The sequence below is a fragment of the Drosophila serrata genome, unplaced genomic scaffold (assembly GCF_035046125.1).
Source record: "Drosophila serrata isolate PLE 108 unplaced genomic scaffold, ASM3504612v1 contig_249, whole genome shotgun sequence".
In the NCBI taxonomy this organism is placed as follows: Eukaryota; Metazoa; Arthropoda; class Insecta; order Diptera; family Drosophilidae; genus Drosophila; species Drosophila serrata.
In genome coordinates this window covers 462,836-481,671 of record NW_028257147.1, presented here as the reverse complement: position 1 = coordinate 481,671, position 18,836 = coordinate 462,836, and the positions used below count along the sequence as shown (strand labels likewise).

The window sequence follows — 18,836 nt, the reverse complement described above, 5'->3', positions numbered from 1 at the left end:
CGAAAGACGCTTTCCGGCACAAGGGCCCCTCCGCATTCCGTCTCCACCTCCTTACTTCCACTCTCATTCCCGGAATTCATCGCACAAATCAAACGGAAATCAAAACCCAAACAAGTAAATCAAGCAAATCCAGAGCCCAGACACAGCAGCAGCAACAAAGGGGGGCGTGTCATGCGTCATCTGAAAATTGTTGCAATTACGTCGTAGTAAGCAAGCAACAATGAGGCAGAGGCCAAACAGGGTGGCAACGGACATGAACATGGAAATTGGGGAGGGGCAACAAAAAAAAAAAGGAAAGCTGCCCGGAATTTCCATAAACACAATGGCAGTATGATGACCCCTCCTCCTCTACAGACAATTCAAATTGGTATCGCCCAGGGTTTCAGGGATCCCGGAGAGCACATGCATGTCTACTACATGGAGAAAAATACTATAGTTTATAGTGTAACTAATTAAAAAACTTAAAAAGTCTTGAAAGTCACTAAAATCAATCAATATACTTGTACTTAGACAGAATACTTGCATTTAACATGGTAGAATGGCCGAGAAAATGTTGCCAGGCTAAAGTTGCAAAGTAAATGTTGGGCAACATGCTTTTTTGATGCTAAACTTGCACTTTATAGTTTAACAACTTTAATAATTTATCTTACAATTGTCTTGCAAATTTTAAAAAATTTCTTTTTGTATTTTCTTAATTTTAATAAATTTATTAATTAATTAATTTTTTTTTTGTGTGCGCTTCAACCTAACCACTGGGAGTGGCAGAAAAGTGCCGTTCGCTGCCAGTTGTTGCTACGGTAAATATGGGGCTGTTGTCTGCCCCTCAAATTGGGGGCGGAGCATGCCAAGGGGTGCATACATTTGTGTGATTTACGAGCTGTCTCATATAGGCCTTGAATACGACGACGATGACAAACCAAACTTTGGGATCAAAGAGAAGTCCTCATCGAACTGTATAGACAGCTCGTGACACGAGACTGATTACAAAAGGAAAGACAGAGCTTCAAAAATATAAAATAAATAAATATAAATAAATAAAATAAAATATCTAAACTTAACCATAAACTAAGGGATTTCTATAAAATAATATCGAAGAAAACAGTAAAAACCTTTTAAACCCTTTAAAATTCCAATAATACTTTAAAACTATTAGGTGACAACAATGCCAAATGATAATGATAATAAACAAGTCTCAAAGTACATAGTTCGTGAGAAATATAATGAAATAAAGTTAAAAAGTTCACCAAACTCTTGGGCATTATATTCTTTGTTGTTGCTGTTCTTATTTTTATGGGCTCCGTGATGTGATTGGCCATCTCTATTTGCGTTATGGCCCAGACACACAATGGCACAATGTTGTCAACGCAATCAGCAGCTTGGCAGTTGTTGTTGTATTTGTTAGTTGCAAAACAGAAGTGTATGGGACAAGTGGACAAGGACTACGACTGCGAAGGGTTCTCCTGCAAAAGGGAAAGGAGTCCTCCTGTCGTGTCCTGCGCTGTCCGCTTTGCCTGCTCTGGAGATGAATGAATGCGTCATGCTGACCTCAGTGCACTCAAAGAAATTCGAGTTTAGTTTATAAAGATAATGTTTTACCTAATAGATAATCCTCCTGTTTAATTACATTTATAAACATCTGTAATATCTTTGATATTCATCACTAAACTAATCACTCTTTTAATCATTTTTCTCTGTGCATTCAAGTGGTAGAATCTGGTTGGTGGCTTGGTCTGGGGTGGCAAAGTGGGTTACGAGTTTCAAAATTGAATTGTTGGCAACACGTGACCAGGCGGACGCCTGTCAAGCCAGAGTACAGAGAGGCCCGTCAATAAAGTCACAGTGAATGACAGGCTTACAAAACATGGGGCATCGTCTACAACAAGTGGCAAAACTCTCTATATGTGTCCTTCCTTGGCATCATCTCAACTTTCTCTAAAACCCACACTGCTGGGTTGCCTTCGTCCTGATGAATGGGCAATATTAAAAACTCTATATACTAAATGTATTTTGGTCTTTGTGGTTTACGGTTTTATTCGGGGTTGACCGACCAGCGAAACGCAAAATGTAATTTGCGTAAAATGAGTGCGGAATTCAGTGGGAGTTTTTGCAGCTAGTTGATGTTAAGGGTTCTTTCGCGGTGAACAAGGAGTTGAGGTTGCTATCGAAACGAGTGGGATACACTACAGGAAATTATGTAATTTAACTTTTAGAATCTAATAAGAGAATAGTTGAGTGGAGTTTGTTAAGGAATATAAACTAAATTGATGGTTTTCCTTTCAATAAACCAGTTTTTAGGAGATCTAACTTTCAATCTCTCCCTATTACTAGATTACTTCTCCTATATTTTGATACATTTTAATTGTAAACCCATTATTTCTTACTGTGCACTCCTCCTGCACACATTTGTCGAGTGCCTGGCGATGGGTTTCCTTTCAATAAACCATTTTTTAGCAGATCTAACCTTCAATCTCTCCCTATTATTAGATTACTTCTCCTATATTTTGATACATTTTAATTGTAAACCCATTATTTCTTACTGTGCACTCCTCCTGCACACATTTGTCGAGTGCCTGGCGCAATCAATTCCCAAATCGCATTATGCCGCTGCCAGAAGCGAAGAGCTTGCAGCGAAGAGCTGAGGAGCGAAGTCTCTAGCAAATTGCTTGCTGGCTTTTCCACCAGCAGCTGGTGGAGGAGGAGGAGGAGAATGAAAAGCGGGTAAATACTGCAGACCAGGAGGCATGGTGGGATTGCCAAAAGTAGGAGGGCATCTCCTCCAACGCCATCGACATCCTTCACAGCATTTGGCATTTTATGTGCGTCAACATCAGCAAGTCGCCAAGTGCATTGCGTGCCAAATAGTTTACGTGTCAGTGGCGACACGAGTTCTCGATGGGACAGAATGGATGTGGATGTGGATGTGGCTGTGGAGGCGGAGTCGTCGGATCTGTAGCTCTAGATTGTCTCTGGTAGAAGCATCTACGATCTACGTTTGGTGGCATTGTGACACTGCCCGCGGCAGATGCATATCGCAGTGCCACTACTTTATGGCATTTTGTTGCCCGTTTCCAGACATCCCCGGCATTGTCCGCACGGCAATTTCACCCCCAGCAAAATGCAAATGCAAAATTCGAAATGCGGAATGCAAAGTGCTTCGCGGATCAAAGTCTTTGTTGTGCTCACAAAATCATAGGCAAAGTGCACTTTGTTGCAGCTGATAAACACCGAAATTGGAGTTTATTTGATTATTTGATTAGTTGGATTTTATGGGTAGCTTGCCAAAGTAGACAAAGTTGAGTTGTACTGAAAAAACATGGAATGTAGTTTGTTTTTGTGAAGTTCAGTTAGGGTTTTGAAACCACTTTACAGGTTATATAAGTTATCTATGACGATTTCATTGGTATTTAAGGAGTCTTTTGAGATAAATATACAATAAGATACAAATAAATTTAAAGCATATTAATTACAATACTACAATAAGATAATAAGGACCACAATAATGTTGGTAGCTTGAAATATCAAATAACAATACATGTGTTATATAGGTGGATAACTTAAAAATAAATAATAATATCGATCTATTGACAATGAAAATAGGAAGTTCATATATAAATCGATATTTTAGCCTTTCTATTTATACATATGAGCGGTAAACCGATTTTTGGTTTGATTTTTTGGACCAATTAATTAAATAATATATTTTTGCTATATTTTTAATACTTTCTATATGTTATGTTATTCCACCGATATTTAAATAGAGAAAGATATGTTACTTATTACTATTTATTATATTTGTTCCAAAAGAAAATTTTCCGAATGATATATATTCTGGACATATCGATATTTTCGGTAATTTCAAGTCAAGCTGACTTATATCTTCCAATAAGTACGATCAAAAGTTGCAAGTGCGAAAACCTCGCCAAACAACAGTCTAAAACATAAAAATAGAAACGTCTGTGCACGCGACACTCAATGGCAAACACGTCGTATGCTTAACCTTGAACTTGGGCAAACTCCCGAACCGATGCTTAAATCTATTATTGGAAAACAGTTGGACGACAACGAAGGGATCGAAATAAGACTTTATTTACCTATATTTATTAATAACTACATCTTTCGACTATAAAATGGGATCGCAGTGTCTAAGAAAGGCATCAGTCAGCGACTTAGCTTCCTCCAGTGAAGCTTGTTGCACCTAAAGGACTCGACAAAGAGAAATTATCAAAATGAAGTTAACACTTGGCATTTTGATTGGTAATATACGCTGATCTTGTATTTTCATGTTATATCTTCAACTTATTCCGAGTGTTTTCTCATTTTTAAAGTGAGCGTTCTGCTGATCGGTAGTTCGACTGGATTGCCTACTGTGGTAGAGCCTGACTGTGGCTGCCCACCACCACCAGCACCAAAGCCACCGGTCAAACCTAAACCACCTCCCCGACCACCAGCACCAAAGCCACCTGTTAAACCTATTCCACCTCCCCGACCACCAGCACCAAAACCACCTGTTAAACCAAATCCACCTCCAGTACCTCCACCACAACCGTGCCCACCTCCAGTTATTCCACCACCACCGTGCCCACCTCCAGTTATTCCACCACCACCGTGCCCACCTCCAGTTGTTCCAAAACCACCGTGCCCACCTCCAGTTGTTTCACCACCACCGTGCCCACCTCCAGTTGTTCCACCACCACCGTGCCCACCAGCACCAAAGCCACCAAAGGGCCCGAAGCCCGGTGGTCCTAAGCCCGGTGGACCTAAGCCCGGTGGACCTAAGCCACCTCCATCTCCACCAAAGAGTTGCGGATGTGGACCTGGTGGTAATACCTGCGATGGTTGCCCCAAGCAGGCTGATCTGTGCAAGGAACTGATCGCTCTCTTAGAAAAACTGGATACCAAGATCAAGCAATGCGTGTGCGGAGTTCCCAAGTGGGCACTGCCCTAAGGCATCACAGGAGACAGGAGTCCACCGAAGATCCCGATAAAAAGAAGGAAAGCAGATGAACGTACCAAGGATAACGAACTGATCACCTGAACCCAATTTATTAATGTTTAAGTTTCTTTTGTTTTCGTTTCAAAATATATTTTTATTGCTGCATTTAATGTCGATGGTTTCTTAATTGGTCTTTAATTGTTGTTAAAGATGGGTTCCGAAATATTATTTATAATTATTTTTATATATAAAGCTCTTCCTTACTGGCTATTTTTAAAATGCTTCCCACATTTCTACTGTTTAGCTGTCAATTGGTACTATAAACATCCGTTTCCAATGACATCCTCGTCCAAACACTTGCCAGAATCTATCATCATTGAATGTCACATCATCATCACCATTTGTCATCTATTCCAGGGGATCCGGATCCGGATGCGGATGCGGATCCCCCACTCCATGTTTCCCAAAACCCAACCATAACCATGTCTATTCATCTGTCGCCTTCGGTAAGCGTGCACGTTTTATAATTCATTTGCAGTTCCTTTAACAATTTCGTGAATATTTCATTTGGTTTCGTGTGGAAAAATTTGTACAGCTCGTTTGTCACTTTCCTACCTCGTCTTCATCGTATCTAGCATTTTCTACAGAATGTCGCTATTGTTTTTCCAGCACTGCATGAATAATGCAGTGATCCGATCTGTGGGCGGAATCTATCACAGAACAGATACACCTAATTGGTTAACTGGTTAAATGTAATTGTATTCACTAGTTCGTTCAGGTTTTAGGCCTTCATAATTATCAATTAATTGGCGTTCCAGTTTCGGAGCATGTCGAATGTGCAACTAGGGAAGTAGTAGGGCTAAATAAATAATGGATATTGATTGGTTAATGATTAACAAACTGCTTGGGCAAATAAACATTTGAGTTATTATTAGTTAAAATAGTGGGCTAGTAAAGGGTCACGGTGTTAATCCTTTGTATGTTAAGCCAATGTATTATAAACCTATGTTAATCGGATTTAAAGATCATGTGAAATGGGAGACGAGTGTCATAAAGCAGAAATAAATAAAATGTCAGGTGTTTTCCGTATTTTCAAGTCAAGCTGACTTATTTCTCCCAATACGTACGATCAAGAGTTGCGACTGCAATAATCGAGTGCAAAAACCTTGCCAAACAACAGTCCAAAACCTCAAAATAGAAACTTCTGTGCACGCGACACTCAATGGCAAACACGGGTCGTATGCTTAACCTTGAACTTGGGCAAACTCCCGAGCCGATGCTTAAGGCTAATATTGGCAAACAGTTGGACGGTAACGAAGGGATCGAAATAAGACTTTATTTACCTATATTATTAATAACTACAACTTTCGACTATAAAATGGGATCGCAATGTCGAAGAAAGCCAGCAGTCAGCGACTTAGCTTCCTCCAGTGAAGCTAGTTGCACCTGAAAGACTCGACAAAGACAGATTATCAAAATGAAGTTAACACTTCGCATTTTGATTGGTAATATCCGCTGATCTTGTACATTTTTATTATATGTTCAACTTATTCCGAGTGTTTTCTTATTTTTAAAGTGAGCGTTCTGCTGATCGGTAGTTCGACTGGATTGCCTACTGTAGTAGAGCCTGACTGTGGCTGCCCACCACCACCAGCACCAAAGCCACCGGTCAAACCTATTCCACCTCCCCGACCACCAGCACCAAAGCCACCTGTTAAACCTATTCCACCTCCCCGACCACCAGCACCAAAACCACCTGTTAAACCAAATCCACCTCCAGTACCTCCACCACAACCGTGCCCACCTCCAGTTATTCCACCACCACCGTGCCCACCTCCAGTTATTCCACCACCACCGTGCCCACCTCCAGTTGTTCCAAAACCACCGTGCCCACCTCCAGTTGTTTCACCACCACCGTGCCCACCTCCAGTTGTTCCACCACCACCGTGCCCACCTCCAGTTGTTCCAAAACCACCGTGCCCACCTCCAGTTGTTCCACCACCACCGTGCCCACCTCCAGTTGTTCCAAAACCACCGTGCCCACCTCCAGTTGTTCCACCACCACCGTGCCCACCTCCAGTTGTTCCACCACCACCGTGCCCACCTCCAGTTGTTCCACCACCACCGTGCCCACCTCCTGTTATTCCAAAACCACCGTGCCCACCTCCAGTTGTTCCACCACCACCGTGCCCACCTCCAGTTGTTCCACCACCACCGTGCCCACCTCCAGTTGTTCCAAAACCTCCGTGCCCACCTCCAGTTGTTCCACCACCACCGTGCCCACCTCCAGTTGTTCCACCACCACCGTGCCCACCTCCAGTTGTTCCACCACCACCGTGCCCACCTCCAGTTGTTCCAAAACCACCGTGCCCACCTCCAGTTGTTCCACCACCACCGTGCCCACCTCCAGTTGTTCCAAAACCACCGTGCCCACCTCCAGTTGTTCCACCACCACCGTGCCCACCTCCAGTTGTTCCACCACCACCGTGCCCACCTCCAGTTGTTCCACCACCACCGTGCCCACCTCCAGTTGTTCCACCACCACCGTGCCCACCTCCAGTTGTTCCACCACCACCTTGTCCACCTCCAGTTGTTCCACCACCACCGTGCACACCTCCAGTTGTTCCACCAGCACCGTGCCCACCAGCACCAAAGCCACCAAAGGACCCCAAGCCCGGTGGTCCTAAGCCCGGTGGACCTAAGCCCGGTGGCCCTAAACCCGGTGGACCTAAGCCAGGAAGACCTAAGCCAGGAAGACCTAAGCCAGGAGGACCTAAGCCCGGTGGACCTAAGCCACCTCCATCTCCACCAAAGAGTTGCGGATGTGGACCTGGTGGTAATACCTGCGATGGTTGCCCCAAGCAGGATGCTCTGTGCAAGGAACTGATCGCTCTCTTAGAAAAACTGGATACCAAGATCAAGCAATGCGTGTGCGGAGTTCCCAAGTGGGCACTGCCCTAAGGCATCACACGAGATAGGAGTCCACCGATGATCCCGATAAAGAGAAGGAAAGCAGATGAACGTACCAAGGATAACGAACTGATCACCTGAACCCAATTTATTAATGTTTAAGTTTATTTTGTTTTCGTTTCAAAATATAGTTATAAGTGATCCATTTTAAGTCTTTAGTGTTTTATTTGACTTTAATTGTTGTTGAAGATATTTATCTTTAAATATATAATATATATGCTTCCCATATTTCCACTCTTTAGCTGCAATTCGGTTCTATAAATACGCTTCCGTTTTCATTGACATCCCTCGCTCGAACACTTTTCAATATCCATCATCATTGAATGTCACATCATCATCACCATTTGACATCAATTCAAGGGATCCGGATCCGGATGCGGATGCGGATCCCCCACTCCATGTTTTCCAAAACCCAACCATAACCATGTCTCTTCATCTGTCGCCTTCGGTAAGCGTGCACGTTTTATAATTCATTTGCAGTTCCTTCAACAATTTCGTGAATATTTCATTTGGTTTCGTGTGGAACAATTTTTACAGCTCGTTTGTCACTTTCTCACCTCGTCGTCATCGTATCTAGCATTTTCCACAGAATGACGCTAGCGTTTTTCCAGCACTGCATGAATAATGCAGTGATCCGATCTGTGGGCGGAATCTGTCACAGAACAGATACACCTGACATGCACCTTAGAGTTTCGAGCTCTAAGCTTGTCTGCATACTTATGCATCCGAGTATCTGTCAAGCATCTAAGACGATTACCTAATTGGCTAATTGTAATTGTATTCATTAGGTCGGTTAGGTATTAGGCCTTCATAATCTATCAATTAATTGGGTTTCCAGGTTAGGAGCATGTCGAATGTGCGACTAGGGAAGTAGTAGTGCCAAATGAATAATGGATATTTATTGGAGAATGATTAACAAGCTGCAGGGGCAAATAAACATTTTAGTTAAAAGATATATAGATAAATATATACTCGATTAATTTTTCTTATTAGCTATTTTTGACTGCCTTTGTTGGCTTCTTCGTTTAGCTTCTTTCCAATAACCATTCGTAACCTTTAGGTAACCGCCTACATAAGCATAGGCCTTCCTTCCATCCTTCTTTCCTTCTTTTATTATTGAACAGCCAGCAGGAGCCAGACAGAGAGCAGCATCCAATCAGCCTCAGATTATTTCAGAGTATGGCAGATAAGACCTGTTTCTATGCTTCCTGAGCCAATCACAGTGGCAGTTGCATTGCACAATCCCAGACTGACTGTCGAAATGAGTTGAGACGAACAAAGCTCCTTGGGCGATTTTCACCAAGCCAATGGTTCTTCCCCTTTTACCCAAAAAACTTTTCAAGCTTCAAAGAATAAGGACTAATAGAAACTTTTGGTATACTTGTAACTATTTTAATGTTAGTTATCATATTGAAACTATCAATCTCATATATTTAAAGAAATTGCAAGCAAAGTTCTAAAAAGAAGGCAAATAATATAAATTAATGACAATGTCTCTTGGTTCTAGTATAAAAAATGTATACTTTGTTTCTTAAAATAGCCTATTTATAAGTTAGAAGATAATCTAGATTTTTGGAGCACATTTCCCGTGTCACAGTTGTCTCTCACTCTTACTTTAAATTCCAAATGTTGGCTAAACACAAAGTTTGGCATGGCTTGCCAAATTGGTTACTCCCTCCTCGATTGTAACTCCTCCAACTGTGGGTGGGATTCATCATTACCTTCATCCAACTCAGGTTCTCCCTTCGACGTTCATGTATAATGCATGCGAGGATGCTGAGCAACCAAACCCTCAAACCCTCAAAACTTAGCCAAATGTCGATGTCTGTCAACGCAACTTCGATGTGGAGAGGAAGACAATGTAACTCGAAACTAGACACTCACTGTGTTGTAACTTCCATGGGGATACCAAATGCCGATTCCGAATTCCCTTCCTGCCCAAAATAACGTTGTGCAACAGAAACTGCAAAACTGCAATGACTGAACGATTATGCCGATGGCAGGCCATGTCCAAAGCAAACCATTTGTCACATTGGCAATGGAGTTGAGTCGAAGTGTACTCTCTGTTTGGAGTTGGAATTGGAGCCGGGGGAGTTTAGGGAGTCTAGGGTTTTATTGCCAATAAGAGGGCGGAGATCCAGAACCGCAAACACTTTACCTCAAATTGTGGTAGAGAGACAGAGCAAGCAAAGAAGTTTCTCCAGGGAGCTGGAATCCGAGCCAAGGGAGCTTGCACGGAAAGAAATCGGTTATAATTATTGAGTGAAGGGGATTTGTGTACAAGTAATATTAAAATCTAAAGGGGTCTTTTAATAAATATTGCTTTTTAGGTGCTTTGGAAACATCTTAGGAGATTAAGCAACTTCTTAGGGGCTTTAGCTACCTCTTAGGGTTTTTAAAACCTTTTAAAAAGGTCTCTAAATGTATATTTTACTACTTTTAAGTTTCCAAATACAGCGTAAATGTGTTGTTAAATATAATGTAGGACTTCTGAAAGAATAAGTAATATTTCTAGAACCTTTGATAGATTAGTTGTGTTATTTACAATATTTTTAAATAATATTATATGAAATATTTCTTACTTTTCCATATATTTTCCCATTTTTTAGCCAGTGCATCTGTGGGCCAGCTTGTGGGCGGACTTCGCATCGATTTCAAAACTCCAGCTGCGACAACTGCAGGGTTACGTTCTTCTCATACTCCACACCATGGGTTTTACTCCCCTTTTTCTCCCAGCTACTCGAACATGACACCAAGTCCAAAGTCGTTGGCTGTTCATCCTTTTTCATACCAAAACGACCGCCTGATCCGCCCACACTTGGTCCTTTCAGTCTGTCTCTCTTTCTCTTTTCCCTTTCGCTTGTCCTTGCCGCCTTAGCCCAGCTGCAAGTGACAGTAATTGTTTTATTGACATTGATTGACATGGCAAAAAGGGGGAGGCAGCATCCTGCAGGAGCAGGGAGCAGCAAGCTGGGAGCTGGGAGCTGCTCGCAGGACCAAGAGTTGAAGCCGTAAAGGAAGCATCAGCCAAGTCAAGCCAAAGACAAACTGCAATGCCAAATGCGAATTTCAATCCCAATTTTTGGTATCTGTGCTCCACGTCGTCATCCTCTCTCGAATCTCTTATCCCCCATTTGCGAAGCTCAAAAATGAGCAAAAGATTTCAATTTCATTTTGATGGATCGCATTTACAGGCAGACCCATGTCCCTCCTTCCTCCTCCCACCGTCGACCATTTTCCACCCAGCTTTTCCTCCATTCATGATGCACTTTTTGGCTTTTCCCCTTTGGTCCTTCACTCTCCACTCGCTCCTCTCTTCGTTTTCTTCGCCATTGTTTACCCTTGTAAGCTGCTGATTAAACCATGCAATGCTGCAGCTTCTTTTGGCTTTTCCTTCTGCCTTCCGCCTCTTGTTCCAGCAGATTTTCCTTCGGCTTTTCCCAGCTACTCCAGCAGCTGGTGGAAAACAACACATCAATTGCTGGCTGTGTCGGTGCACAATGAATGTTGTGTGCCATTGTAGAAAAGACAATTGTTTGATTTTTGATATTGTTTTCTTTTTTTTTCAGATATTGCACTGAAGGAAATGTAATTAATAATATAATAATGGTGAGTTTTATTTATTTTTTCTTTTCTTATGAAATTTTACTTTATTAATATTATACAACAATAATAACAACTTGGGTTTAAAACAACTCTTTATTAACTTTATGATTGAGATTTTATTTTTATTTTACAGATATTTTTGATAGAATAAAAACTTTATTTACCCTAACAGTTTGCAATTGAGTTGTAGGATCGTATTGTAAATTGATTATAAGCTAAATGTTCGTATTTTTTGAGTGGATATATAATGATATTTTTATAAGAAAATTTTTTTTGAAAAATCAAAATTAGAAAATATTATAACTAACCCAAAAAAGGCTTAATTTTGATTCGGTAAGCTGTCCTATGTTATTTCTTATTAGATTTATAAATAAGCATACTCAATTTAAAATTTTAGAAAATTAAAATTTTTCTTAATTTTTTGTTACTTTTAACACTGAAAAAAAATTGGGAAAATTTTCAAAATTTTGTTTTCAACCGGACATAGTTAAATCGATTCAGCTGTTCATGCTGATCAAGAATATATATGCTTTATGACTCCTTCACATACTTACAAGCTCCTGACTAAGATTATAATGCCCTGGAAGGTTATAAATTTAAAAAGAAATTTCTAGATAAACCTCTATAAAAAATTAATCAAATGTTGCTAATTAAAAATTGTTTTTATTTTAGATACGTTCTTAAGCAATATAAAAACCCCTAGTTATTGTCATATTTTAGAGAGTTCCATAAATTCCAAGGGATGTCAAAACTCTAGTGATATTCCGATATATTTTATATATATTTAAATAGACCTCATCATTTTTCTCCCAAGTGTAACGGAAGTTTTCCGACATGCTCAGCCTTCGCTGCAGTTTTCTTTTCCAACTGCGAATGCGGATGCGGATACGGATTAGTCGTTGTGTAATGCACATCAATCCGGAAGCCAGAGACCTTCAAAGTTATTGAAGTTTTCGCCTTCACATCGCAACCTAGCATCCATTTTCCTTTTCATTTCCATTTGTTGTCATGGCAGCCATGACTGGTCGGTAGCTCCTTCACATCCTTGGCATCCCCACCAGATCCCTGCTCTTGTTTTTCATATTAATTATGAAAGCGAATTTGGTGAACGGGAAATTTATTTGGCTTATATTTCGATTTCGGTTTTGTTTTTCCTCGATTTTGCTTCGATTTTTTTGCAATATTATTTTTGCTGCCATTTGCGGATACCCGGGGGAGCGAGGTCGAATTGGATGTGAAATGTGATGCTTAATTAGTTTTTATGCTGCTCCTGCTGCTACTGATTATGATTGCGATTATGATGATGATCCTGATCCCGATGATGACGCTGATGAAAATGTAAAAAGGGAAGGGGCCAAAGGGACGTCCATTCAGCTTAGTTTCCATGGGTTTGCCTCATTTGGCTTGGTTTGTAAGCGGATTTCCAAGAGATTTTTAGGAGCGAGGAGTTCAAGGATCAAAAAAGGTTTATTAGTTTTTTTTTTGTTTTATATATTCTTTAAGGAAATATTAAATTGGAAAATAAATAGAAATATAATTCCAAGTCAAGAAGGCAAACCCCTTTTTCCACAATCACAAATTTACAGTTCCCTTAATCTTTAAATGTATCATGAACTTCTTATTTATTTATATGTAGTTGAAATCTAGTCTAGATGGTACTCTTACAACTTTACTCCCCTCTTTTCTGGTTGTGCTTATGTGTATTTATTTAAATGTAGTCACAGTTTTCTGTTCTATGCTGAAAATGCTTGCAAAAAGATCTGCAGTCGACAACACACAACTTTGGCCAACTGATAACGGACGGCAACAGGAAATGTCGAGGAAATGTGGAAAATGGGTAGGAGGACAGCGAAGGGAAAATGTGTTGCATTAGGGTCAAGTTGGTATAAGAAAAGTACAAAGTGCAAGTACAAAAATAATAAAAGTTGCAATAAAATCATATAGAAAATTCAATTTAAAATGTTTATGAAACTAAGAAATCTTACAACTAATATCCATTAGTTGATTTATAATTTATTTTTATGTTTATGCATATTTATATTTTTGTTTTCCATATTATTCTTTCTCTCGGTGTACAATGCTGTCGGTGGCAACGATAAAGTTGCAGTCTGCTCCGCCATAACTTGAGTGCATAAATCTTGGCCAGGTTTCCTCTGTGTGTGTGTGTGTGTGGGCCAGGCACCCCTCCCAACCCCCTTATAGGTGACATCTTTGGTGACTGGCACGTTAAAGTAGCCAAAACTCCACACTGACCAATGTCCCAGACACTGCATAATAAATTGCAGCCGTAGTGTTATAAATATTCTGCCAGCCCCGCGTCGTGTCCTGGCCGCCGGTCCTTGATTGGGATCTTAGGCAACAATTTCGCACATGGCTCATGTCCTGGAGGAGGAGAGAAGGCAGAAATGCTGACGCAGCTGATAGAAAATGAGAAAACAATAAAAACGTAATGCAGATATATATTTTTTGTTGTTGTATGTATATTGCGGGGGAAATTGAAGAATGATTTAATACACTATAGGGGGAAGAGTAGCGTGAAAATGCTAAGATTGAGAAGGGTTTTATAATAGGATATACAAATTTTTAAATTTGGTTTTTGTTGTAGTGGAATTTAAATTCAAATGAAATATAATACATAAAATTATCATAATGTCTTGGAAAATATTTATTATATATATACAATAAGATTTGGAACTAAAGAATGAGGGGAAACCTAAGTTGCTCTTGGAAAACCTCTTTTAGTTAATATTTCAAGTTGCCCAAACATGTTGTTTACTTTCCAGCAATTCCTCTAAAAAGTGTTAAATGGAAAACAATAATAATGCAGTTGCTGTCGTTGTCGTTGTTGCTTTTTCCCAAGTCGCTTTTCCGCCCACCATTTCCCACCCACTATTCCCACTCATGGACAAGCCCATTAAGAGAATAACGAAAAACGGCCAAGCGAGTGGGGTGTGCGGATTTTCCACCTTGCCACCCAAATATGCGGCGACAACAATAAATTAATGCGATTTATTGCCGCGATAAGAGCGGGACAGCCGGTAACAGGCCTAGAGGGACCTGGGAAATAAAGCCCAGGGTGTCGAGGGTGCGTCTACCCTGTTTTTTTTCCCCGTTTTTCCTCCTCGGCAACGTGTGTGTGTGGGCTTGCCCGGAATGCGATAGATAAGCCGGCGCCACCCGGAAAAACCCTCCCATCATTATTACTAAGACCCCCCACATTTTGGGTGGCATGCAAAAATTTGTCCCCGTGGAAATTTACGATGCAATGCAGTTAGGAATACAAAAAAGAAAAAAATAATACACAACCCAAACCCGCCCATCTTTAACCCATCCAAGCACTCAGATAAGCCGACTTACTTACCATTTAATTAGGGCCTCAATGGGCATTAGGGCCAGAAATGCGGCAAAAGCAACTCGAGGCACGCCTCCTGTCTGGCCCATCATCAAAATGCCTTTTTAATTAAAACCCAAAGAAGGGCAAGCAAAAAAAAAATAAAGGAAAACATGAGCAGCAGGAAAACGGGAGAATTTTCCGCAGCCAAATGATGTGTGAGAAGTCGATAGAGAACGACGGCGACGTCGACGGCAACGGCGTTAAATCACAATGGCAAACAGGAAGAAAACTCGGGAGGCTTGGAAAAATCAGGGAGCAGCAGGATTTAAAGGAAGGGGGTGGAACCCAAAAAACCCAACAAGGGTGAGGAATTTTCTTTTTTTTTTGTGGATCGGGGAGGGAAGGAATGCAAAGCGAGGCTGGAAAATCTTGTGTGAAAATTTGTTGAGCGTGCAAACTCGCTATTCTCGGTCTGGGATATGTCTGGTCCAGGGGCAATAATTGCATGAAATGCCCAGAAAAATATATATTTTTGCTGAGAGCAGCACAAATTGTTCTTACACGCAGAGAAAAAGGGTACTTAATTATTTTAAAAAATTATTTAAAATGAATTGGGAATGCAGAAGAGTGTAAAGAGCTGAAAAAATCATTATATAATTTATTTTTATATCAGGAACATTTTAAAATGTTTATAAGATAGATATTCAAACTAAAAATTTAACTTTTAACATTATAATAATTTATTTTATATTATTTTTGAGTTATTTTTTATTATATTTTTCATGTTTAAAAATTTTAAATTATTGTTCTACATATAAACGTTTAAAGTATTAGAAATGAATACTGCTCTTAGGTGCTTTAACTTAATAAAACTTAGTATAAGAAAAGTCTACTATCGAATTTTTTCTCAGTGCATGCAGGCGGAGGCAGTGCGGTAGCTGGTTACTGGTAACTGGTCCCGTGCCAGACGCTAAGCTGCCACTAAATCACAACCGAAAGCCGCTGTTAAAACACGAGCCTGCCCCCCGGAAAACTCGGGAAAACTCGGTTGGTGGTTGCTTTGGCTTGGGTTTGTCTATTGGGTTCCCCGGTTCTGGGTTGTATTTTTTTTTCTCGGTGGTTGCAACAGCCGCTGGCAGGACACGTGCAACACTCGAATTCCAAGGCGAGGGCACACAGCTTTTCGGACTGGGGAACTCACTGACTGACTGACAGCCGCATCAGCATCAGCATCTGCAGGAGGGAAATTAGAGGAAAAGGAGGCTAAGGAGCCCGAGGGCAATCCTTCGAGTAACTGACACTCCCCACAAGATTTGATTAGAGAGGCAACGGAGATCGGCCGGGGATATGGAGTCGTGGCCCTTTTCGATGCTCGTTAAATGCGCCCAAATGTGATTCATTCCCGGGGGTTAACTTTGTTCAATGGCAGACCCTCTTTCCACCTGTGCCCAGCATTTGTGAAGGAAATTTCTCCCCTCTTCATAAACATAATAAAACCTATGTAATTTGATTGGGTTAGTCATAGTTATTCTGAGAAGGCCTTTTGCCAAATCTTCTTGAGTTTTTTATGTCTGTCTATAAATTATTAAAAACGGGCGAAAGGCAATTCCATTTTGAAATTGATTAAACTCGAACAAAAGGTTATTATTTAATACATTTACTCCAAATGAGATTTATAAATATATATATTCCTTTGCTTATCTATATCTTCTGGTGATAATTCAGGCTTGAAATTGCAGTCTTGAAATTGCAGTCATTAAATGACTTTATTTCGAATTTTATGAATGCTTTTAAATTTCAGTCAGTTACTTTATTCGTTAGTCGTCGCAATGCTTCGCGAGTTTTTCATTCAGACTCTTCTGTTTTTTTTTGTGGTTCGTCAGGTTTGTAAAGATCCTTCAGGCCCTTATATCTTAGATTTTTATTTTCTGCTTCCAAAGACCGAATCAGTCTTCGAGTTCACAAACCTTAAGTGCACCACATTGAATGAATCCTACTGCTCCTTTGATTACTGCATTTTGAAGTCTATGAATCGAACTTTTAAATATGGATCTTTAAAGGTGAAACTACACCAGGGGCCTATACACAAAATAAAAGTATGTTCTTGATATTAAAGAAACCATTGATAATGCCAATTACGATTACAGATAAATTTTGCTCTTTATAAACGATTGAATGGCTACCATCCTTTCCTCTACAACGTCACCGTCGATGGTTGTAAATTTATCAATAACAGAAAAGGATCTCCGGTGGCTGCATTTATTTACAACCTCTTTGGACCCTTTTCCAATATAAATCATTCCTGTCCCTATGACGTGAGTAATCTAGATGGGAAATAAATAGCTCCGCATATTATTGGCTGCATTTTCCAGAACGATATTATAGTTGACAGAGCTCCCGTTTCCCATATAAATGAACAACTCACAAAGGTCTTGCCATTTCCCCCAGGCGAATATGGTTTCTTTAGCATTTGGTATTCCTACGGTATCAAGAGGGCCACCGTTAATGTTTATGGAACATTATCCTAGATCAGTTTGTTTGAAGATTTCACCACTAAATCATTTGTGTTGTTGTTACCATAACTACAATTGAGGATCAATGCCTTTTGAAGCGTAATAACTGTCCAATTATATATTATATAAACCAAGTTGTTGCCTTCCGTTCCAACTAGTTAATCTATTTTATGCATATCTGATTGAAAGGTTATTAAATCTTTGCTAAATAATTAAATAATTGTTTGTATTTCATGTGGCTTAAATACTATTCCGAACAGTATGTATATTAAATATGTTACAAATGTTTCCCCTAAACATTATATTCACGATTTTCCAACGGTCGCGATGCTTGGGAAATTCTCTGCGTTTATTCGGATTTTTCTGATCAATTTTCTGATCAGTAAAGTAGGTTACAAACCGTATTTCTGTAAAATGTTTAACCTTGTAAAATGTTTAACCTAACCAAAGACCCATTCAGCCTTCGAGTTTACAAATATTAAGTGCGCTTCTTTGAATGAATCCTACTGCTCGTTTGACCACTGCCTCCTGAAGTCTATGAATCGAACCTATAAATATGGATCTATAAAGGCGGTTATACACCAGGGGCCTGCATATAAAATAAAAGTATGTTTTACATTTGAATGGAAACATTAATTGATCCCCATAACGATTACAGATAAATTTTGCTCTTTATAAACGATTGAATGGCTACCATCCATTCCTCTACAATGTCACCGTCGATGGTTGTAAATTTATCAAGAACAAAAAGGGATCTCCGGTGGCTGCATTTATTTACAACCTCTTTGGACCCTTTTCCAATATAAATCATTCCTGTCCCTATGACGTGAGTAGTCTTTGAGGATAAAAATATATGTATAGCTCATTTTATTATTGGGTACATTTTCCAGAAAGACATTATAGTTGACAGAGCTCCCGTTTCCCATATAAATGAACAACTCACAAAGGTCTTGCCATTTCCCCCAGGCGATTATGGTTTCTTCAGCATTTGGTATTCCTACGGGATCAAGAGGGCCACCGTAAATGTATTTGGCACACTATCCTAAATCAATTTGCTTTGTATTTAACGCTCAATTGCTTAATAGAAATGAACATAAAAAGCACATCATTTTTATACAATTTAAAATGGAGCTATTATATGTTAAACTTATCATTCTCTGTGATTTCATTCGCACTTTGTAAGTTTATTTCCACTCGCAATGTCGCGCAAATCATCTATGTTTATACGGGTTTTTCTGATTGTTTTTCTGATCGGTGAAGTAGGTTACAAACATTAATTCTCTAAACACTAACTTAATTCTCTCTCTTTTTCTGAAGACATACTCCGACTTTGAGTTTACAAATATTAATTGCACTTGCTTTGGTGAATCCTTCTGCTCTTTTGAATACTGTCTTTTAAAATCTGTAAATCGAACATATAAATTTGCATCCTTGAAAATGAAATTTAATCAGGGGCCCGCCAATAAAATCAAGGTATGAT

The 18,836-nt window shown here is 39.9% G+C and overlaps 3 protein-coding genes and 1 pseudogene across 3 annotated transcripts in view; all 4 read left to right on the top strand.

Moving 5' to 3' along the window:
- Nucleotides 1–18,836, top strand: part of fred (friend of echinoid) — a 401,947-nt gene that overhangs the window by 75,288 nt on the left and 307,823 nt on the right. The window contains exon 4 of the mRNA XM_086832363.1: nucleotides 11,473–11,512. The gene's annotated coding sequence lies outside the window, so the exon portion shown is untranslated. The remainder of the gene's footprint in view (nucleotides 1–11,472; nucleotides 11,513–18,836) is intronic.
- On the top strand, nucleotides 4,227–4,945 carry LOC110187523 (uncharacterized; annotated as a pseudogene).
- LOC147643657 (uncharacterized) lies at nucleotides 16,673–17,371 on the top strand. The gene is made up of 4 exons (XM_086832320.1): nucleotides 16,673–16,726; nucleotides 16,784–16,939; nucleotides 16,991–17,158; nucleotides 17,216–17,371. Exons 1-4 carry the CDS (start codon nucleotides 16,673–16,675, stop codon nucleotides 17,369–17,371), a joined length of 534 nt encoding a protein of 177 aa, XP_086688446.1.
- LOC147643656 (uncharacterized) lies at nucleotides 17,684–18,402 on the top strand. Its single transcript, XM_086832319.1, has 4 exons — nucleotides 17,684–17,743; nucleotides 17,807–17,962; nucleotides 18,015–18,182; nucleotides 18,247–18,402. Exons 1-4 carry the CDS (start codon nucleotides 17,684–17,686, stop codon nucleotides 18,400–18,402), a joined length of 540 nt encoding a protein of 179 aa, XP_086688445.1.